Here is a 24002-nt window from a genome sequence, read left to right as displayed (position 1 = left end):
TTTGAGATCAAATCACCACATTTGGTCAGATAAATATTGAGCTCCTACGATAATAATATTCACTTCACGATAACAAACGATTTTTTTTAATCACTCAACAGGTATATCATAATATTTCCTTGACATAACCGTTTCAGTTTACAGAGTAACACATCTGTGTGTTTGCTCTTGATGTTGAGTTTCTTTCTTTTATGTCAATCTTTTCCTTATTTAAAAAAAAATCTTTTTCCTTTTCTTGTATCGGTTGTGCGCATGACAGTCCCTCGTGAGAACGCAGGTCTACTGGATTTTGAAAGCGCCCTCATAAGAAAGCGTTATAACACGTGATGGGAACTCATCCATGTGTGGAAACCGTCCTTGTTCAGGAAGGACCGGTTTTTACGGCGCACCCACCGATGTCACGGTAGCCAATGAGAGGGCGGAGAGCGCGGACCTTCAGCCAATCGGTGTTTCCCCCCGCGGGGGAGGCGCGTTGTTCAAAAACCAGACGCTATTAGCTAAAATATCTCCAAACAGAGAGCGAGGAAGGATAAGCTGTTAGTGTTAGATACATGGGGGTTTATCTAACATTTCACTAACCCAGTATTTACAGTTTTAGCCGAATTTAGAGAAATTACTGGAAACCCGGCGCTCGTGCATTTTTCGACAAGCGAGGTAAGTAACATTTGGCGCACGTTATCATGCTGTTTTATCGAAACTGTGGCTTGTGGGAAACCATTAAAGTCGTCCGATAATTTAAAATGAAGTTAGTTGTTGACTGAATCATTAATTTTTTTCCCCCACAGTTAACTTATTCAACAGTATCGTTGATGCAATCGTGAATGACCACAAGAAGAAAACAGGTCCTTGTGTAATTGTAGGTAATAATTAATGTGAGCTGATGTGCGCAGGAATGAGCTCGCTTCAATCTGAGCCAGTCAGGACTCGAGTGTTTCACTTGGCTTTTAAGTCAGAGTAATGGGGCGCTCAAGTTCAGTCAATTCTGCCTTCCTTAAACTTCTCTGGCTCTTTTTGTAAAGCAAACTGATGGGATGAAGTGCGATATCATCAGTGCATTTTATTGACACCTTATTTTTCTATCACAAACCCTTCTTCACCAATGTTAAACATGTCATAGTTGGGGCAGGTGATATCTTGGGGAGCAGTTTTCCTGTTTGACTACCGAAGCAGGACCTAGGTGTCTCTGAAAGGCCAGCTTGTGTGTGCTCTCAGCTCCTCATCAGTCTGACACACCTTGGTTTTAATGACTCTTCTCCTTCCATCAGCTAATGCCTAGAGTGTTTGTGTTACTTAAGTACTTCAAAGACTTTTGAATGAATGTGTCAGACTATTTGAAACAAGACTGACTGAACACCAGAATTTTTTAATTTTGTATCCTGACACCAAGTATCAAAAAAAGGTGAACAAGGTGCCTTAACATGCATCTCCTGGCTCACAGCCAGGTTGAACTGTTACTGACTAGTTGAGTTTTATAAAAACAGACAGACGCACCCTCCAGCTTGATGTCTGCACTTGTGTTGCTTTTTTTTTTTTCTATTTGAAATTGATTTTTAGTTCAGTTGGCCAGTTTCCATTCTCTCTCAGAAACAAAGATATGCTTCTATCCGCACAGGTTTATTTTGCGATGTTTTTGTGATGTCTTTAATACCTGTCTATCTGATATGAGCACGTTACAAACAATAGCAGTAGTTTCAGATAAATGCTTGTTTCTTTCTCAATGTTATTATTTCTTTGGATGCTAATGACAACAACAGCAGGATATTGGCCTGCCTGCTCTCTAAAATATCTTCATCAGCCACTTGACTACCTGTTAACTGTCACTCATGGAGACTTTTTTTTTTTTTTTGCAGCAGGTAAACATGGCACTGTCCCTGTCCTCTCCTTGTGGGTGCCCGTTTGATGAAGAGGATGAAATGGGTGTTTTTGAGTCCACGGCAGCAGAGCACGGGGGCCTGGGCAGGCCACGTCTGCCTGAGATCTCTGTCATTTCTCCTGGCCTGGACACCCGAGCCTCCACTACAGGACTGGTGAGAGCTGGTAGTTTGTTGCGGAGTGCTGTAATTGGAGTTTGGAGTTTTCATTCATCACGTGCAACAAAATATGTTGCATTAATTTCGACCCCGGCAGAAAATTTATACTGTAGAGCAGTTCTGTCCTCCTCTCTTCTGTTGCTTTATCTTTTTGACCAGATGCATAAAACCAAAGTTATTCCTTGATTGAAAGTTTTGATGTTTTAGCTGCAACTGGCGGTTATTTTCATTCATTTTTTGTGGTAATTCTCCTGTAGTTTCCATCATGTTTGCTATTTTACATGTTCAAAGATGGTAAGAACTGTCCTGTGCTACTGCTTTTGAAACGCTGTTATATTACCAATTTTGTCTTCTTGCAAATTTCCTGTTATCTGATGTGTAGATTACTTGTATCTGCTCTAATGTTTTTCAATGAATGATTCCAGAACGTTCCAGTGAAACCTGCCGAGGTGAGACAAGGCAGCGGCAGTGAAGAAAATACAGAGAGGGTGAAGGTTTATCTGCGCATCCGCCCGCTCACCGAGATGGAGAGAGAAAGGGAAGAAGAGCAGGTCAGATTTAACTCATAACATTACATCAGCCATCAGCCGCTCCTCCATATTTACTCTCCAGTACAGTGGTGCCCTCTCTTTAAACGCGCTCATCTCGCAGGGCTGCGTGGCCATCCAAGGTGACGAGACCCTGCTGCTCAAAGCTCCTAAGTGCTCTCAGAACCTGAGAACGGCAGAGAGGGGGATCTCCCCCAGCATGCACAAGTTCAGCTTCTCAAAGGTAAGAAAGCCACATGTTTACCTGCTTAAAATAAATGATTGTTGTGTTAGAAGGTTTGCTGGTGAGCCAAAAGCTGATCCTATTCTTATAACATAGTTTGTTATCACTTACAAGTGGCAAGTTCCATCAGGATTATGGATGAATGTAATGGAAAAGCAAACACAATACTGATGTTTTCCTTCATGACTCCTCTGTGTAAGATCTTTGGACCAGAAATAACACAGCAACAGTTATTTGAGTGCTCGATGAAGAAGATGGTCAAAGATGTGCTTCGAGGAGAGAACAGACTCCTCTACACTTACGGTGTCACCAACTCTGGGAAGACATACACAATTCAGGGTGAGAGGGGTTTTTCTAGCACTGGTCTCACTGGAGACACATTATAAAGGAGCAGGTTTGATTCTGATCGAGCCCTCATTAGACTATATGTTGATCAGTTGAACTGACAGAAATATCTGTAATGGGTCAAAGTGATTTTCATGAATACATGTTTCAGTTGTATTGGACCACATCTCTTGTCATTAATTGGAGTCAAATATACACTGATACATTTTTCATGTGTAAACAGATTTCTCTGAGAATGTACAGTAATATTATCTCACATTTATGGAATGTTAATGAAAACAATCAAAAATAAAATTTGATTAAAAAAATGTATAGGAACCCTGGGTTTAAGGATTGTGTCTGTTATATGCCTGAAATGTAAATTCTGAATTTGCTCTGCAGGAACTGGTCGGGAGGCCGGCCTCCTGCCCCGGGCTTTAGTGTCCCTCTTCAGAAAACTGCAGGATCGCCTCTATGGTGCCATGGACCTGAAGCCTGTTTTATATCAAGACGTCAGAAAGCTGGGACCTGCTGAGGTCAAGTTGGAGGAAATGCGCAGAAACTCGCTGCTTAAAGAGGTAAACACTCGTTATGAGTGGAAATGAACTCAGCTTTTTTAGGATTTTGTTTGTGCCAACTTCTCGTTTCTGTTTTTGTTTTGTTCTGAAAATTAACAGCACATCAATTCAAACTGATGTAAATGTCCTGTGTTCCAGGATGAGAACCCGGTGTCTCGTCGAGGTGGCGCTACATCCATCTGGGATAGCGGCGTTGGAGGACTCTCCTCTACAAGTAACATGGCTACCCAGCTAGAGGGTGAGGACATATTTGGCCTTTTGTCTGCAACGGATGATCAAACCCTTATTAGAAGTGGCTGTAGAGCAACGTGACTGGAACACATCCACTCAGCTGAATCCAGACGTGCTTGTCTGAGCATCAGATGTGATTTGTTGTAACTAAATTTATGGTTTGTGCAGCCCTAAATAATTTACTGTAATTCTAATTGTTCTTACTTGCATGCTGACACGTCCTGAGATGAAATACATGAGAATGTACTTGAAACTCCATGAAAGCTGCTGATAGTCATGGACACGTGGAAAATGCTTTGATATTCTTACTGTTGTCTGAAATACAACATATTTGTGTTATCAACTCTGCAGACAACGACAGTGTTTGTCTGGAGCCGGACAGCCTTTCTCACAGTGGAGGGGACGACCTGGAGGAAGGGGTACAGTTTTCTATCTGGGTGTCCTTCTATGAGATCTACAATGAGTTCCTGTACGACCTGCTGGATGCTGCACCCTCCCTGCAGCCTAGAAAAAGGGTCACGCTGCGGCTGAGTGACGACAAGCAGGGCAATCCTTACGTGAAGGGTAACGTTTCTTGTCGTCTTCAGTCTTACACCTCATTTGTGTATCACATCAGTTTTAGAAAAAATCATGAAAATAGAGCTGAATTTTTACACAGACTGTAAAAATCTGGAACACCATCCTAATTTCATTATTCCCGATTCTGAAAGAATATAATGCTTTGCTACTTGTTCTATCAGACCTCACCTGGATCCAGGTTCGCAGTGCTGAGGAAGCCTGGAGGATTCTGAGGGCCGGACATCGGAACCAAACTTTTGCCAGCACCCACCTCAACCAAAACTCCAGCCGCAGGTAGGAACATTTGTTCTGATCGCATATTAACGGATTCTTTTGTTGTAAGCTATCTTTGATCGCTCATGTATTATGTTCACAGCCACAGTATTTTCTCCATCCGTGTCCTGCACGTCCGCCCAGAGGAAGCCCCAGGCCAGACCATGCACATCAGCGAGTAAGTCAACCACTTTTTTTTCCCCATCCCTAAAACTCAGTTGACTCATTCTGAGCTGAGCAAAAACTGGCCTGTGTCTCCTTTTGTAGACTGACTGTGTGTGATCTAGCCGGGTCTGAACGCTGTAAAGAGCAGCGTAACGGTGAAAGAATGAAGGAAGCCAACAACATCAACACCTCCCTCCTCACGTTGGGACGCTGCATTGCTGCTCTGAGACACAACCAGAACAACAAGTATGTCTTCAACCAGTACATAAGTTATGTTCCTAAGGTGGAAATGTATCTTCCACCATTGGTGCCTCTCTAAACGATCAAATATTCCACACAAGAATGTATTGTAAGTTACCGGAACGAGCTCTAGTTTAATGTTTTGATGACCTCCACAGGTCACGGCCTCCTCAAGTGGTGCCCTTCAGGGACAGCAAACTGACCCGGGTGCTGCAGGGCTTCTTCTGTGGCCGAGGAACCTCCAGCATGGTGGTCAACATTAACCCGTGCGCCTCCATCTATGACGAGACTCTCCAGGCCCTGAAGTTCTCGGCTATTGCTTCCCAAGTAAGAAAACTAACCTTTTCATCAAGTTTATCCCTCTCTGTAGAGAGAGGTGTAGAACCAACGTGCCTCATTTCCTTTCAGCTTGTCCATGGCCCGTCCACAAAAACCAGAGTGGCCTACATCCTGTCTCTTCTGCGCGAGCCTACAGCAAAGGGTAATGAAAGCACGGTGATGGAAGAAGAAGAGGACGAGAGTGATGTTGAAGATGGAGATATCACCATGTTAAATACTGAGGTATTACATGAGACAGCTGATGGTGCATTTTTAACCCTGCAAGCGTAATAACTTTTTTTTTTCAACTTTGTAAACCCAGTCAAATCATTTCAGTCTGGTGCAGTGAATGTTCCAGTGTTCTTAACAGCCAACTCCTTTCTCAAGGCTTTGCTGCAGGCCATTGATGTCCTGAAGAGAGAGGTGCAGCGCCAGCGTGAAGAAAAAGAAGCTCTGGAGGCAAATGTGAGAGAGCAGGTGGTCTCTGAAATGATGGAGGTCATCAACAGAATGCAAGATGATTTCAGGTGTGTTTTGAAGAAAGGAAAATCATTTCTATTGCATGATGGTGCCCGTTTTCAAAACAAGTCCGCAGGTGCCAATTTGACCTGTTTTTTCGGCCCTAGTGAGACCTTGGAGGCGCAGAGGGCTCTGATTGAAGAGAGGCACGAGGACAAGATCACAAACCTGCAGAAGCATTTGAAGAAATTCTACAGCCAAGAACTGAAGGTGAGACATGAATCAGATGGTCTCGTAAACGTCTGTGATGGCAAGGGTTTTGTCAGGATGCACATTTCATGAATGGTTATTTCCTGTTTGAATGATACTCATGCAGACATTGAATTACAAAGGGATGTTTCATCTCTTCAGAAGCCCTTATAACAAACATTTGTCAATCTTTAATTGTCCCTCTTGTTTCATGTTGTCCTGTAGGAGCGTGATCAGGAGATTGAAGCTCTGGCCGCTGCCCTTGAGAAAAAGAAAGAGGCTGCGCCAGAACTAGTCCCCACATCAGCGCCACAGAGCGATTCTGATGGACTTCGACGCTCTCAGCGCCTCACCACTCAGACAGAAGTTGGGAGGCTGCGAGCTGAGCTTCACCAGTGTCAGGCAGAGCTGGTTACCAAGACTGAAGGTGGCGGTGGCTCACAAACAGCGCTGATTATGTGCTGCTAAACGTAGTTGACTGTCTCATTCCTCTTGCCTCTACAGAGCTGGCAAAGCTGAAGATGCAGCAGGAAGTCTCAGGGTCAGCAGGCACACTCCCCGGTGCTGTAGACCGCAAGCTGGAGGAGGGTCAGCGGGTCAGTAGCTGCTCTACTAGACTCAGAGGCTCTGCCTCACAAGAGCCTTTTATCAAGACAGGAACCAATTCTGTCTTCCTCTAACAGAATCTGCGTCAGCTGCGCCTGGACTTACAGAGACTCGGAACCGACCTGCAGTCTGGGGAGCGAGCCTGCTGCCGCAACACAGGAGGGGAGAGGCTGCGTCAGGCGCTGACCACAGCGGACGAAACACTTGTCAAACAGGTAGATGTCGTTTTCTACACACAACTGTCCTGTAAATCATTTAACACACTGCCCAGCCTTCCGTGCTCGGCAAAAGGTTCCCAAAAATCCATTCAAATAAGCGTATCAAATGTTCAAAATGTTAAATCTAGTTCTCATGAACCAAAATAAAATTGCACGTAATTCTTGAGATCATTTTTATTGGAACTGTCATCCTGAATGTGAATATTTGTCTTCTTCTCTCCCTCTGCTCTTCACTAACTTTCTTAATGCACAACTAGCTTTGAAGCTACATCAGTGTCTCTAACATCTGCACCAGGTGATTTTGTTTCCGTGCCACAGCGCGGTGAAGTGGTTGTTTCCTTCCTCACTCTTCTCTCTCGTCACTCAACCTTCCCGGGTCACCTCCACCCCCCACCCTCCTCCTCTTAGGTCTTGTCTAACCCTGTTGACTGACTTCTTCTTAGGACCAGATCCTGGTGGAACTCCAGAATGGCCTGATGTTGGTCAAAGCTGATTTAAGGCGGAAAGCGGAGGCCCTGGCTCAGACGCAGGCTGTCCAGCCCCAGCTGCCCCCTTCGGGCTTTGCTGCCCCAGCCACACCAGGATCCTGCAAGAAGAGGGGCTGTGGAGCCACCACTAAAGCAACAAGTGACACTGAAAACAGGCCTCCTCATAAACGGCCATTTCTCCAGTCTCTTTTCCCAAATCGCACGCCGACACGGAAATACAACACTCATCCAGTTGAAGAAACCAACCTCACTCCTTATTCACGGATCCTTAGATCCCGCCAGCAGTCGCCTCCTCGCAGCCCAGTCCCCACCCCTCGTACTCTCAGGGGGAAGATCTGAGCTCAACTGGGAGCATGCTTTCTTTTGGTAATATGCAAAACAGTTGCTGGTGAATTTATAGTAGTTTTTATATATATATATATTTTCACTATATGCTGCGAAGTTACCTCACTGGTGTCATGCCAAATACAGTTATCAGATATCCATGCCAGTAGAACAGTTCTGCTTTGGAAGAGGTTGCTGCGAATGAGTGAGGAAAGATGGGTAGCGGGTTTGATTGGAGGTTATAGAAGTGTGTTGTAGTCACCCTGCTCTTCCTTCATTTGCCTTTTACAGTACTTTGAACAGTAGCAACTTTAAATTTACTACAGGATAGGGCATTTTATTCCATTTTAAAATTAACTTGACATTTAATCCTTTCATGTACTGTAAAACATGAACCAAAAAATACAAAAGGTGTTCCTCACCAGTATATTTTATTTAAATTATCTACATATTCAAAAAGAAATTTGTTCCTACTTTGCAGCAGTTTGTGCTTTTCTAATACTATTGAAACACTGTTTAAAACTGCATGTGTATTAAAACATTCAAAACTCAAAGTAGTAAGTTCCCTGTGAATGAATCCTGGCTTCTGGACTCTAATATGTGTACGTGTTTTTACATTTTCAGCACTGAGCTCTGGACAAAGAATCAGAATGGCACAATTTATAAACAATGAAATTTTAATGTCGCTAACAAATCGGTCCAACAGGCTGTGTTGATGTCCACAGGATACATATTGTCCATTTTAAGGCAAAGAGGGTGTGTCAGGGTGTGAAGGAGATCAGGTTCAGTGGAGACACCCTCCTAACAGGAGTGTTGTTGTTGGAGAGAGGAGCGAACAGATCTGCCGATGGCGTCTCTATCTGATCTCTCACCTGTGAGATCTGCCTCAGCAGAGCCTTCCCCTCCTCACGGGCCTGAAACAGTCACCAACACACAACCATTAGTAGGTTTGACCGAGCAGTGGCGGCCTCTGCTGTTACAAGTGGTGGATTACAGGACCCTGATGCTTCTAAATCTGATTAGTAATCATAATGATGGTTGGTTTGGGCCTTTTGTTGTGTAGGTATTCAAATACAGTTGCTAATGACCAGCGATAAATACACTTTCAGCTGCATCGTGATGTCTACCGACAATTCAGAACTAGCTTCAAGCTAGTGGGGCGTTCCATTTCTAAGCAGGCACAGAGCTTGGAGGAGGAATGACAGCTGCTCCCTTTTTATTACGAGTCAGGTGACCGTCAACATGATGACACGAAACATCCTTGATACATGACTATCAGCCTGCTCAACCTTTGAGGGAACACTCACATCATTGTAGTCACAACAGCGCTGAGCGCAGAGGGACGCCTCATCGTAGAGTTTGTTCTTGAAGTAGTACTGACCCAGATATCTCAGGGCAGTGCTCACCTCTGCGTGCTCCAGTTGTTCCTGCCATGACAAGATTTGATTAGAAATGGATTTCTCCCAAGCGTAGGAAGACATGAACATCGTACCTGTGTGATTAACATCTTGTCAGCATCAATAAGCTGCCAATGAAGCCTTCGATCTCCATGTAAGAACCTTGTGATACTTCACTTGTTGGTGCACATAAACAAGTGTAGATGTTTTGTTTTTTTTCCACTGCTTAATAACTGACCATAGAATTCAGGAAGAGCCAGTAATCATGTAAACTTAGCTTGAAGCTAAAGGTGCCTGAGTGCTAACAACAGCAAAACCACAAAAACCATTTGTTTACAAACTACAGCTCATTGTCCAGTAACTCACTGTCCTCTGGATCAGCGAGCATACGGCTGGATGAAGAGACTGAAATTAGAACGTGAAATTGTGGACAGTGTTTCTGTTGGTGGTTGGTTGAAAGGGTCGGGGTTCTGGCTTGAGCTGGAGTCACCAATTAACAGAGTAGTGAAAGAAACACTTGGTGAGCTAAAGAAGTATAATTGGGAGTACTCTGAGCTAAGATACACTTTTTGGCACATCAAGCACAGGTACACTGGCTCTGACACACACACACACACAAAAAAAGACTTCCCCTAATGACTGCCACACCGTTGTTTAAATAAAATGCCATTGTACGCTGTAGCATTAATGTTTCCTTTCACAGTAACTTCTGGCAGACACCCCCCCCCCAAAAGTCCTGTGCAACACGAGGGCAATTATAAAAGTTTGCGTTTGTGCTCAGAACCTTGTAAGCACTCACCCCACAGGAGAAAATGTCTTGGATGTAAAGCATGTAACACTGGGCGGCGTCATCAGACTCATTCAGCTGCTCATGAAGCCTGACAAGGACATGAGAGGTCACATGGAACTCTTCCTGCTGGGTCACGTGATCACATGTCGACTTTTCATTCTATTCTTCCACATCGCCGACAAAAAACATGACCTTAACTTCTGTTACTTACTTTGCCAGTTTGAGTAAAGCCATTTTTTCTACATCTCCAACAGAGTACGCCCTCCAGTAACACTGGACAAAGAGAGAGAAAACTAAATCAGAAACAGAAAGAAACCCACTGAATTTAACGCACAAGGTGGGACGTACCTTTTTCGCTTCAACTTGCTGTGACAGTTTTTCGTAGCTTTCACCAAGAGCAACCAGCATACGGGAGTCATTGGGCCTGCAAGAGCACATCAGTGCGTCACAACTTTTCAGAAGCGTTGCGTATGTGTGTTATATAACGTGACTGACGGAGTCACAGGCCGTACCTGAGCTGGTGAGCCTTCCGATAATAGTACAAACAGTAAAAGGGCATCTTGAGGATCTCGTAAGTCTGACCTAAACCGTACCAGGCTCTGTAGTCCCGCTTGTTCACTTCAATGGCGTGCCTGACAGAAAAAGAAGAGTCCAGTTCTACAAATGCACATAATCAAGCAACATGGGCCGCCTATGAGCTACAGCCTGACCTGTAAGCTTGGATGGCAGCGGACGTGTTTTTCATCTCCATGTATTCATGTCCCATGAGCGTCCAGGCACCAAGACAGCGAGGATTCAATTTGAGGGCCCGCTGAAAGTACAGAGCAGCCTTCTCATGCTGCGAGCGTAGACTGTAGTAGTTACCTGTGGACAAGAAATACGACTTGTTACCTGCTGATGTGACGCGTGACTGATACCAGGTGATCAGCGGTTCCAAAGATTGATCAGAACCAGCTGAACGAATGTAGAGCTGCTTTAACTGGAATTATAACATCCATTTTTAACAGTGAACTAAACCCTATCGAGACTTGCGACTATTCGCACTTGTTAATGTGTAGGCTGATTGTTAGGTGTCCACCAAGTCTAGATGAGGAATTGTTTCAACACTTGCCAATAACGCAGCACGTCTCCACTCGGTACTTGTCGATCTCCACTAGGTTGTGGGCCAAGTAACTCAATTCTGGCTTCATGCTCTGTAGAAGTGTAAAGTATCATCAGTAGTAGAAAACAATACTTTGACTTTCCTCCCCTCTAATGCGTCCCAAATGATTTTATTATTTAGAACTTGTCCTGAACGACTGGATGAATAAAATAAAAGAGTAAAATAAATAAAGAGGACTGCCCTTGTGCCCTGGTCGTGATGTAACTGGCTCATCGCTGATATTCTTTGGAAACAAGTTGAAACGGATGTTGCTGGCTGGTCAATAATGAGTGATAAGAAAACTCACTTTGACATACAGCAGGTTGGAGAAGGTGTCCATGTTGTCTATGCGATATGGGTCCTGCTCCCTCAACTCATTAAAAAGAGCCAAAGCTTGGTCAATATCTGAGAAGAGAGCAAACAGATGAGTGAGGATGAGGACTCAACAAATCCCCAAAAGATCTGTCAACCAATGAGGGAACCTCTGATGTTGTGGTATGCGACGGCGATCTGTGAGATGATGTAGGTACTCTTGGAGAAGCCTGCCTCGATGAGGTTCTGGTATTTCTGCAGGGCCTCTTTGATCATCTGCAGCTCTGTGTACATGTGGGCCATGAAGAAGTCCTTCATCCAGCAGTCTGCCAAGGACAGGGACTTCAGCTGGACACACACACACACACACACACACACACACACACACACACACACACACAGTTATCACTTCTATCCCTCCTCTGAATGGAGGACAACGTATTTGAAGGCTTTGAAGAATCATTGCAGGTGCGTATGTTTACAGTGGACCTGTCCATGTGAATAAAATGACAATAGCATTTGTAACCTGAGTGAACACAAAGATATCTACCATTTCAATGTTGGTGACGAGGTTACTGAGCTCCAGCCAGGCCCCCCAGTGAAGAGGAAGTGCATGAATAGCCTCAACAAAAACATCCACCGCCTCCTTCAGCAGGTCCAGCTTTCGTAGCACCACCCCATACCTGTGGTTTCACACACAAACACAGTTTAATGCGGTCAATCATTTCCTCCACAACTGTAGCACATGTCAGAGGAAAGTCTTACAGGTATAAGGTGAAGCCATCCAACTCTCCTGCAGAGTGCTTCTTACTGAGCTCAACTCGAAGCTCTCGCAAAGCTTCATTCCGCACCTGCCCCTTTTCCAGAGGACCTGCAACCACACAAAGAGACTCAAAGGTTCAATATTCTCACCAACACAATGAATTTGAACTCTTCGCTGTCACTCCAAACAGACGCATCCTCACCCAGGCTGTCGACCGTCTCATCGTCCTTCTTTTTCTCGCCCGACTATTGGCAAAACAGATAAATCTCAAAATCTTTCACAGGCAGAGCCACAGCAAGTCAGACATGAAATGACATCAAAACCTTACGAGAATGGAGGCAGACTAAACCAGTACAGAGTCTTACCAGATAACGAGAATACATATAGAGGAAATAAGCCTTCTGACTGCAGCAGCCTTTCAAAAAATAAGCAGCGCGGTCATACTCTTTCAGATCAAAGTAGGACTTAGCCAGCGTGAGAGCATCCAGGTCTTGAGCATCTTCCTGTAATCGGAACAGACCGAAATAAACAAATAAACAAAAACTGGAGCTGCACTATCATAAAGTCATCTTTATTCCCATAAACATATCCAACTGAAAAACGCATCTGATTACAGAGTAATTACTGTTTGGTCTACTTTTGAAAATAAGGCTGACTACATGGAAAGCTGTCAGCAGGGGGCAGTATAATCTTTCCCTCAGGGAATGAACATGTTTTGACATTTACAGACATTTCACTCTAATTTGATGGAATGACGATATAAAAAAAAATGCAGTCTTTGGGTTGAATCTTTCACTCACAGCTTTTATCTTCAAGGAAATGTGATTAAAGTATCTTATGCACCCTCAAAATCAAATGACTGAATGTTTGGTGCGATACAGAGAAAACTGCAATCATACCAACCTCTGTAAAAGGAGCTGATGGAGGTAACTCATCCTTGGGGAGAGGATCCAAAGCAAATGCCAATTCAGAAGCCCTACAGAGACAACACAAACCTACAATGACATAACTGTATTGTCAATAACAGTTAATTTATTTAGGAGGATATGGTTATGGTATTGTACCAGAATAACCCAGTCACAAAAAAGAGCCTCACACAGGCTTCTGAGCACCAGTAATAACATTTTAGCCATCAATCACACAGTGAATTGGTTGGTGAACTCCACTGACTGCGTGAATCAATTAGCTCCATCTACTGTTCACACCCCCGAGCAATGAATCATCTCTTTATTATTTGTGTGAATGAATTATATTGTACTTCATGTGTTAGAGAGACACGTTGCTTTATTTTCATGGTCATACAAGGAAGCTGTCATTTGTGATGCTACTGTTTTTCTAATGTTTCGTCAAAATGAATTCGAGTAGAAATGAGATGGACAAAGTGTCAGGCACGTTGCAGCTGTTGTGTTTTACTTAATGCGTTTATTTGGTCTCGGTGCATCTGCTAAATTAGCAAGTGAGCCCAGGTAAAAATGACAATATAGCTGCTATAAGTTAGCTAGCTGGCAGCGAAGTTGCATTCATGTGTCTTGAATCAAGCTAGGTTTATTTGCTTTTTTAAGTCTCAGCCCAGTACACTATTCAGTCTACTGGACAAATATATATTTTCTTATAAATGCTGTTTTAAAATGAGACATGTCACTAGCAAGCTACCAGAGCTAATAGTTTAGTGAATTAGCATCACCGCTCAGCTAACGTTTCTTCTGTAATGGAGCACAAAGAAACCCTTTCATCAGCATATGACTCGCAGTCAGTCTCACCACTTGGCGCTGTGTAAAAGTCCTCTTTCTTTACACAGAGATATCACCGATATTAGCTGCTTCTTGATTTGGACCAGGTCTCCAAACTCACTGCAGAGAGCCGCCATTTTCATATTTCACCAAGACAGAACGCGATTGGAGGAGGTTACAAAGAGTTACTTGGTCCCGCCCATCGGGGTGACGTCACTTCTATTCCCTTCAAGACTGTCAACACAGTGTGATAAGAAAATTTAAGGAATGTATTTGCGCATTCATGGTAGTATTTAAAAAGGTAATTAATAGGCTTGAAGAGTTGGAATGCATTAAAAGGTTTTAATCAACTGATTACACATAAATTAAAGCGCTTTCTGTGAGCAGCTCAATGAATCTAAATGCAGATGAGATGAAAAATGGATCAAAAAGACAATGTACCATATGACAATGTATATATGAGAGAAAAATTCAGGTAGGCTGGAATTAGTAGCTTGGTGTGAATAATTGATGAACCTGTCAAGTACTGAGTTTATCAGACAGGCATGATTAATGGAGGGTAAGGTTGTAATCTCTCTGCTGCGAAGCAGAAGGTGGTGTTAATGCACCTTAGTATGCAACATTCATGTGTACGGCTGACCGGCAATGACATCAAAAGCTAGCAATGAACCTCAAAATTCAAGCCACTGACAAAGTGAACATCAGTCTTTAAGTGAATGACACTTCGACAATAAGAGAAAACATTTGCTAATATTGTCATTTATTATTTAAAAGATTTATAGCTTCTTAAAGACATAATTGTGCTTCTTTATTATTTCATCTGTCCAGCAGTTTTAACTGTCTGGCTGAAACATCACATATAATGATGCAGGATGGGTCCTTAAATAACAATTAATGAATTAATTAAATAACAATCCATTTAAGTTGCAGGCTACCCCTGTATAATCATGAAACAATCCTGTGTTGTAGGCCTGTGCTGGATACAAACTCGACAACATCATCAGGCCTTTGACTCTATATTTATCATTTGGTTGAGGTCTCCTGTAGCCCAGGAATTACCGCTCAGTTAGAGCTTTGAGCTTGCAGTCATTTTAGTTTCAGAACTTCAAATGTGAGATATTCCCACCATTAGCCCAGGGCTTAACCCAGCTGAAGAGCATGGTTATCCCTGAGTTTTTGACTCCGTACCCAGAGGAGCCGGGTTAAAACAACTGCTGCGAACTCAAGTAGAACAAAGTAGGTTGCTCAATGTCCATAATTTAACCTGTGTTGCATGCAGTCTAACATGTCAGATGTTTTACCCCTCTAGGCTGTCTGAACAGGTCATATTAGTGTGAAAGGTCCTCGCTCATTTTGGATAGTAAAGTAAACACACCAGCTTCTTTTTTTTCTGCTTGGCAAAGTTCATCAGTCCCAGTTCATCACCATGCAGTCAGTCTAAATTGAGGGCTGATATTAGTCCTATATTAGGACAAATTTCTATATAAGAACACTTCATGAATGACTGCTACCCATCATGGATAAAAGAGACGACGTACAACATGGATATCGTAAAAACAGGTCACAATGATTGGCGTTCTAAAACTAGTATTGTTCTATCTAAGGCATTTTTTTTAAGAGGTAAAATGTAAACCTGCTATTTTTGAACGAACCAAACTCCTTATCGTTCAGTATTAGCCTTCATGGAAGCAACAGTTACTTATTGGATCAAAACCAGTACAGATCTTTGAGGGCACAGGAGCACTGTGACTCTTTCTTGTAGTAATAATGTGTATTTTGTGATTGCCTGCCCAGCTCCCATCACCAGCCTCTCAGCCTACCCCTTCACTGGTGCAGGGCTGAAAGAGTTCATCATGTTCCTGTCCGTCAAAATCAGGAGCATCACAAGCATCATGGCACAGAACAGCTTTTGCCGTATGTATGATATTTAAATCCCCACCACCACCACCACACAATATTTGGATTCATTTCACGCTTCAGATAGAATCTGAAGAACCTTGTTCACCGTAGGGTTCACTCAGAAGTTGGAAAGCGAAATCCCTCCAAACCAAAAAAAAAAAAAAGACCGTGGTAAAAGAGCACAAGTATCTAAGGCAAATGATGTAATATAAACAAAACTCACTCAATTTATCAAGAACCAGCATGAATTCTTGACCGACAGCTACACACTGAGCTGCTCGTAACACACAACAGCTGCCGAACGAACGTTGTTTCTTTACTGGAATTCTAATTTCTTTCAGTGCGTCTGTTTGCCTGGTATGTGACACATTCATCTTATTCCCCTCACCTTTTCATTTTGACCTCTTTGTAACTGGGTGATTTATTAAAAAAAAAAAAAAAAGAAGAGAGAAAAGGGAACACAAATCTTGATGTGCAGAGGGGAAGAAAAAAAGATCCCTAGAGTACAAAAGAGAAACCTATTGATAATAATGTGCATGAGAAGAGTTGCATACTTCCTCGCTGTCATTCTGCTGAGGTCTCACATGGTTTCATCAAGCTCTTTATTCAGACTGCAGTTCTTCTCAGTAGTTTTTCTTTGTCTTCAGCTGGAGCCGCTGATTTTGTCACCGTAATTTGTTTTGCATCCCCTTTACACCTCTATTTCACCAGTCAGCGTGATGACCTTTATCAATGTTGTGAGCAGAAATCATTTGCACTGGGCAGACGACAGCAAGATTGTCTGATTTCCTAGTTTGACCTAAAGGTGGCACTGTCTAACTGGATTCACCCTGGATAAGTTCAAGCTTGTCCATGACCATTTTAACACGTTCTTTTAAAGGTTTGAAACGTTTTGTTTTGATTTTGATCACAGGATTTCCTTGAGAGTATTGACCTACATGAATTACTGAATTATTCAGAATCCCCCACGAACCTGAAAATAAGGCTGACTGTTCTCATCCCTCTCTGGTCTGGAAATGGGAAAGCTCGTACATGAATTTAGTTTAGTAGTGAACCAGGACCTTTCAAATAATTATCTCTGGTAACTCAGTTCTCCTAAATGGTACTATGAGTATCTGAGTTAAAAAAAAAAGAACATTCATTAAAAAAACAAAACAAAACAAGTTTGATGTGTTGCAGATAGGCTGAAATACAGAAACTAAGAGGCTAACTAGCTAGTGCATGTACATACAGCCCCTTTATTCAACTCTGTACCACAGGGGGCAATAGTGAGCCACTATAGTGAAAAGGAGCCAAGTGTGAAGGACCCCTCCCTGTAACTCTTGGCTAACTTTAGCCAGCGTACTTTCTGTAATCTCTTTCATTCAAGAGCATCGCCATCCAGATCTGCAAGTTCAGTGCCATCATCAACAAGCAGGGCGATCTGGCTGAAAATATGTTTCGTGACCATGACCACATTGCACAGTGGTGGCATTTATGGGTTAAAATTACACAACATGGCAGCACCACAGATTCAATGTGAGTCCATAAGGACCCTTTTAACGCAGTGGGCAGACAAATTCCCAGTCACATGACCAGTGGTGGATACTGTCATGAAAAGAACATTTATTATTTAATGTGTATATAACACAATATATATGTTACACAACTCAAACCAGGTTGTCCTCTTAATCAGGGGATGTTCTTGAACATTATTTTCCAACTGCGAATTTCATTTAAAGAGGTTGATGCTGGTGAATAAGGGGAAAAAATAAAGTAGAACACAGTATTTTCCCTAGCTAAAGGTGTTAGCATTGCTGAACAAAAGATCTTCATGTGTCTTGACCGTTTGATGGAATTGTCTCCATGATGCTTTCATGCAAATTTAACAGATGTCGTGCCACTGTCACATTATGATGTGGTGTTATTTCTATGAGATCAAGTTAGCTTATGGTATACTGACAGTGTTACAGAAATACATTTTCAATATTAGCATCTCCATTTTTGTAGCAATTGGTGGATACTCCAACTTCCTGTTTAATGCTGCCCCCTGTTGATCTGGAGTGTGAATTCAGAATGAGCACCTCTGGGGAGACACCTGAAGTTTGTCAGTCAGTGTATCCACATAGGAGAGAAGGAGATTATGTACTTCATTTTAGTTTTGTGTGATACTGAGGCTGTTATTGCTTGTTTAGTTTTCAAGACATCAAATCCAGCCAGGAAAAACTGACATGGACGACGATATTCACAAGACAGCGGAATATTATTTCCCTTTATTTGGATCAAACCTCTCTACTCACCTTCCCGTTATTTTTTTTGCTCTCTGTTGGCCATGTTTCCCTATTTTCTGCACAGAGGAAAAGCCACTTACATAAGAAGAGTGACAAGGTAATCAAGTAGCTCTGCCGTTTACAAGGCCGAGCACATGGCTCACTGAGCAGGTTGAAAGAGGTGCAGAGACAGGCCGTATAAGCCATCCCTTTCATTCTGCCCTTCCTCGCCTTTTTGTTTTCATCCCTCTTCTGTCTCCTTCACTCGCTCATTCTCTCACACACGGAGTCATGCACTCGTTGTTTTTTTTCTCTTTGGCTCTATAATACCTCACTAACATCCCGCACGTACATATCCTGCAGGTATGTGGCAGTGAGGTGCATGATGGAGCTACTGCTGCTGAGATGGAATTTTGAGACAGCTGTGTAATTGAAAGAGAAAATATGCTGACAGTGTGCTTGATTGTTGTGCGAGTGTGTGTCTGTGCGTAACAGCTTGGGAATCAAAGCTGTTTGTAAAATATAATCCACATCACACAGAATTCTTTATTCCAGTACATGTCATTGTTTCTAAATTACAAAGATTCATTTTGGACAATGGGTGTTTGTATCAGTAGTAAAAGTGAATCCTGCTCAACTTATCTTTCAAAGATCTAAAGTTCAGTCAGTGTTGTGTTTAAGCTTTTATCTCCTCCAAACTAGAAAATGCATTCTCATCCTCAGAAAAACAGCCTGCGCACATTCACTTGCTGTGCTTTCTCTTCTCTTATTCCACGCTCCAGCTGGGTATCAAAGTGGCATTAGATGCTAGAGATCTGTGTGAACTGGTATGGCTCGCGGAAATGCTAACAAAGAGCTTGAAAATAATATCAACCAAAATGTCTGTGGCCTTCAAAAGAGAAGGAAAAAAAAAAAAAAACTATTTCCGAGAAGAAATTTATATAAAGAAAAAAATGTTGAAGGAAAACAGTTCAGTACATCTGTTGCACTTGTGTAAGTAAGCGTGAAAAAAGGGGCTTAACGGGAATGCTCAGTCCCTGGGGCTTCCATCCTCAGGGCCCAGGAAGGGGTCCTGTGATTGGCCACTGTGGATGTTGTTAAGTTGGACTGAGAACAGCCTACAGCTACATCTCATCAGCGCAGCCACCACCTGAGCGCTGAGCAGTCCGGGACAGTCACAAACTGGTCTGCTCTGGATTATTTGGAGGCTTTTATGTTTTTTAAACATACACTTACAATATATTTTTAAATGATTACATGATAATGGGGCAGTTTCAATATCATTTTCTATCGTTTACGTCTCGTGGAAATCTTTCTTTAAAAAAAATTTGCAGTGAAGGCTTGTCTCCTGTGGCCAAATGTGACATTTTTCAGCTCACATGTTGTCTTTTCTCCACCTTGAAAAAAACGTTTTAATTGAGCTCATACTTGGCAAAAGGGAATGAATAATAAGACATTCATGGCAGGGCTGTGCAGTAACCACATCCTCCCTGCTAAGGTGGCATGAGAAATGTCCTAGAAACATGCCAGAGCGTGGATAATAGCTGAGACAGATGTGTCATGTCTGTACACAGAGGAGGGGGGTTGGGGTGAGGTGGGGGGTGTTTTGGATATGGGATTAATTTGCCCTTTGAGACAGGTGCTGAGAAGAGCGCCAGTAGACACAATAAATCTAATGTTACATGCAGCTCCACGGACACTACTGGGAACATATAGGTGACGAATCCGTATGGAAAGTCTCTGTCAGCGATATAATTTTACACCAGCCTTATTATTTCCTGTAATGTGATAGCCTTCCTACCCTTGGTCTCCCTTGAGTGATGTGGATTGTGGCTTTGCACTATATTAAGCTGGGTAGCCGCTGTGTTACCAGCTTAACAACAAATTATAGTTTGGCCGCGTGACTTCAAACATCACATCCCTGATTCCCAAACTGGAGTGTATGAACCCCTGGGGTTATTTTCAGTTATGCCGGTAGGTACGCAACCGAAAAATCTGTATCCAGTGTCCAGGGATAATTAAAATATAAGCCAGAGTTTCAGGTGACATGAGAGGCAGAGTAGGCATAGCGTGTAGGCGTGTCTTCGGGGGATACGCCCCCAGTATGTCCCTTTCCTCCTGGGTCAGAAAAAAATAAGACCCTTTAGCACCAGACAAGTCCTGACTATCACAACCATCTGTTCTGGGGCTTCCAGAACCACCTGACCGGTAACGTTAGCGGTGCTTGGCTAGTCGCTGGTGGTACTGATGCCAACTATGGATGTAGAGCAGACGGCTGAATGTTTCATGCCCCCCTCCACACTTGTATCGAGGTGTCAGAAAGATAATAAATATATTTACTGCCATTGTGCAAAAAAAAAAAAAAAAAATGTAATTACCACATTAAAATCAGTTTTAGTGTTTGTGACCTGGACTCGTCAAAGTCCTGAGTTTTTTTTAACCAAAATCTGCTTTCAAAATAATTGTGATGTCACAAATCCTACTTGTCAGACCCCCCCCCCCCCCCCCAAATAAAAAAGACATCCAGTGAGCACACAAATGTACACTGTTTGTTCAATGGGCTGTGAACTCGGCCTCCCTTTGTCTGACTCCTGACTTACGTCATTCTTAACCCTCAAACATCCAACAGTGTGGACAAGCAGAGAAACACAATTTTGATTGGAGGGGCTTTTAAGTGCTTACTGAAACGCTAATAACCCCCCCCCCCCCCCAGCCAAAAGCAGGACTTATGGTGCACAGATCAAATTAGATGTGTAATAAACCAGTCAAATATAATTATCAACACATGTGAATCAGGCAGAGATGATGTAGATGTAGACCCAAGGCTATGTGAATACATTAAAAAAAAGTACGATTAGTGACTTTATAAATTAATTCTGATATCAATTCTCTTTCCCTGTGAGACACAGAGGAGAGATGACTAATTTAAAGAGGACAGCGTGTTCTCTGTTCCCTCTTTCAAATGTTGCAATGCTGTCAGGTAATGAATAAAGGGATCAACAGGTCTTGATATCACACCTTCTTCTCCAGCTGGTCTATTGAAATATAAACTATCTCAGTTTTTATAGGAGTGCTTCAACATCGGAATTGACAAAAACAACAACAACAACAACAACAACAACAGAAGATCAGTGTGTGGGAACGATAGCTATTGTTGCGCTGAAGTCGAGATAGAAGATGAAAGCATGAATCACCTCAACTTGTTATCTTTGGATATTTGGAACCACTAAATAATAGAGTACCTGCTTGTGTACAGCAAGAATTCCCAGCCAGAAATTGTTCTATGAGTTGTTCCACAAACATTTTGAGGTGAGGGAACATTCGGAAATTGCGCCAAGGAGATATGACATCATCAGCTGCCAAATCTAATCTGCTGTTCCTCAATGAGCTCAATCATGCAACTAAATATTATATTATATTAATCAAAAACCATCCGCAGCGTTCAAGTTATCCTGCGAACAAACAAAGATATTGTGTTTTCCATAAAATATAATAGACGATCCCCCCAAAATATGTTTTTATATTTATATTTTGGGGTATGAAACTGCACTAAAGGGCTGTTCTGTTCCCCGTGTTCTCGCTGCCTTTAAACATTTTCAGCAGCAGTTTGTTTGTTTGGGTTTTCCAGGTAGTCCTGAATTCTTAAAGGTCAGGATACGCGTCTTAATAATTAAATACAATTTTGTGGCAATATTTCACCGACAGTATTTCTTCATTCTGTCTTTGACCAAACATTTGGAGCCGTAATGCATCTTAGGAACGTTCCCACAATGTTGGCTTAGGTAGCCTTTAAAGTTCTAAAGATTTTATAAGGAACGTTGAAGGTTTTTCATCATCTGATGTTGTCCAACGCCTCATAAATGAATATTTTATTATCTGTTGCCTCAAGATCCCTAAAACCTGTCACAGTGTTCCAGGTAAAACTGGAACATGACATGAACATTATTCCCCATGGTCTTTAAATGCTCTTTAAATTGAAGATTAAAACGTTTAACATTTAAGATGTTATTACAATTTTCAGGTAGTTAATTTTGTGGGAAGGTTCCCTGCTAGCTGGGCTGACCTTCATCAACAGGCACTACCATAGAACTGTGAACCTTTAACCTGTTACTGGTCAGCCGGCAACCTCCGAAATTCGCAACTTTATTGAAATACTGGTTTCTCAAATTACCCGTCATATATTTTAAGCGCGATATTGAAAATTTGTTGGAATTTAGCAGGAACAAAACGGCACATTTAAAATTTTTCATAGGTTGTGGATTATGTTTACACCCTGCTTTGCACCTCAGGTTCCCACGCTGAGAGCCGTCATCATGTTTGGTAACATGAGCCACGGCAATCTGCCTCCTGAGCTCCCTAACGACAAGCAACAGATGACACGACCCCGCGGACAAAACACGACGCTGGAGCAGTTTTTCATGTCAAACACTGATGCTCACCGGCTGCTGCTAAAGAGTCTGCTAGGACTGTGTGACCATGTCACGCTGGCCCTCTCAGGGAGGGTTTCAAGAGTGCAAACTGGGTTATGTTCCATTCAGCTTGGGGACACTTTTGATGAACTTGCTGACATGAACACATCACACACTGCATCGTTGTGTGTGCATCATTGCAGCCACTGACAGTCAACTGCTCTTTCTGAGATCAAGGCCCAGTAAAAGCGGTATGCTGGAAATCTTATAAAGGCAGGAAGAGAAGCGAAACATCACTGAGTCCCCATTATGCCACTACTTTATCCCTTCGATTCAGACTGCTTTAGGCGTTATTCATGCTTGTACATGCCAAACACTTTGAGCTTTTAAAAAGGAGGGAAGCTGAATTCATTTGGAGTAAAAAAAAAAAAAAAAAAAAATGCTTTCCTCCCTCTGTCTTCCTCTTTGTTTCTCGCATTTTTTTTGACAAAATTAATTAAAAACTAAGCAGGATAATAATAATGGGAATAAGGACAAAGGAGACTGCTTTGTGTTTTTGACTTTGATCCACATTTGCATATCAAGTTAAAATTTAATTTTGAGTGACTTTTTTTTTTTTTTTCTTTTTCAGGGTGAATCAAACCAAAGCTTCTTTGGTGATATTTTTTAAGGACTGACAGTCAGAGAGGGGAAGTGTCAGGTCTCGTGCCTCTGTTTTCTGTTGGGATTCATTGTGCTTAATGAATCTCGATTGACTCCACATGACTGAGTCCTTGTTTTAAATTCTGATTTAATTATTTTTGCCGTAGTGTCTTACTGGCTCTGGTGGTGTGCGGGGGGAATGGTTGAGTGTATTCACCTGTCATTCAAATGATTGAGCCAAAGACTCATCAAAGGAAATGACACAACAGACGCAGAACAAAAGGATTTGCCAATGATTTTCATGTACAGCGAGTACATCACCACATACAACAGCGGGACAATTCATTTTTATTTATTTATTTTTAGTCATGCAATAACATCTGGAACTGATTAAAAATGACGTTTGAGAAAACGAAAAAGCTTCAAAGATTATTCCTCAGAATCTGAAGGAAGGTTTGACTGCAGTTTGTGTGCACTCTCCTCCAAAACGTCTCTCTCACACACACACACACACACACACACACACACACACACACACACACACACTCCATTTAACTATAACTGTAACTATTGACCCTAAAAAGCTATTTAAAGATGTAGGGCCCCATATTTTGGCCCCACAAAGCACATTGGACCCCACAGGTACAGTAGCCTCCCTTTTCTTCAGACCCCATAAAGCAAGCAAAATGAGTTAACACTCACACACCATTGTGTTTATACCATTCATGTTGTGGTCTTTAATATCTGTGCTTGCAATCACATAACACACAATGGTATGATGTCACTTCATGATGCCACTGTGATAAGATTAGTTTTTGACTTGTCAGGTGCAGAACAA

At 42.4% G+C, this 24002-nt stretch overlaps 2 protein-coding genes across 3 annotated transcripts; one reads left to right on the top strand and one right to left on the bottom strand.

Moving 5' to 3' along the window:
• Positions 1 to 433: 433 nt before the first annotated feature.
• On the top strand, positions 434 to 8381 carry kif20a (kinesin family member 20A). Of its 2 annotated transcripts, XM_086225814.1 has the most exons (20): positions 434 to 654; positions 786 to 856; positions 1851 to 2027; positions 2456 to 2581; positions 2682 to 2801; positions 3002 to 3140; positions 3528 to 3703; positions 3842 to 3941; positions 4286 to 4498; positions 4675 to 4786; positions 4869 to 4943; positions 5033 to 5176; positions 5329 to 5497; positions 5579 to 5731; positions 5876 to 6015; positions 6115 to 6217; positions 6422 to 6623; positions 6701 to 6792; positions 6880 to 7017; positions 7464 to 8381. In XM_086225814.1, the coding sequence occupies exons 3-20, from the start codon at positions 1860 to 1862 to the stop codon at positions 7845 to 7847; spliced, it is 2754 nt and encodes a 917-aa protein (XP_086081940.1). In that variant the 5' UTR covers positions 434 to 654; positions 786 to 856; positions 1851 to 1859; the 3' UTR covers positions 7848 to 8381. The 2 variants fall into 2 exon arrangements, with proteins under 2 accessions (XP_086081940.1, XP_086081939.1); XM_086225813.1 differs by lacking the exon at positions 786 to 856 and having other exon boundaries at positions 7464 to 8380.
• Positions 8278 to 14130, bottom strand: cdc23 (CDC23 (cell division cycle 23, yeast, homolog)). Its single transcript, XM_086225816.1, has 16 exons — positions 13996 to 14130; positions 13139 to 13211; positions 12601 to 12738; positions 12438 to 12480; positions 12238 to 12343; positions 12023 to 12155; positions 11643 to 11820; positions 11468 to 11565; positions 11131 to 11212; positions 10730 to 10883; positions 10532 to 10651; positions 10368 to 10443; positions 10231 to 10292; positions 10029 to 10107; positions 9140 to 9259; positions 8278 to 8746 (listed from the first exon to the last, which is right to left on the bottom strand). The coding sequence occupies exons 1-16, from the start codon at positions 14106 to 14108 to the stop codon at positions 8594 to 8596; spliced, it is 1728 nt and encodes a 575-aa protein (XP_086081942.1). The 5' UTR covers positions 14109 to 14130; the 3' UTR covers positions 8278 to 8593.
• Positions 14131 to 24002: the final 9872 nt, after the last annotated feature.

This window comes from Aulostomus chinensis, chromosome 15 (genome assembly GCF_037954235.1).
Source record: "Aulostomus chinensis isolate RoL2024-O1b breed Wild chromosome 15, RoL_Achi_v1.0, whole genome shotgun sequence".
In the NCBI taxonomy this organism is placed as follows: Eukaryota; Metazoa; Chordata; class Actinopteri; order Syngnathiformes; family Aulostomidae; genus Aulostomus; species Aulostomus chinensis.
This window is presented reverse-complemented; position numbering and strand designations above follow the sequence as displayed.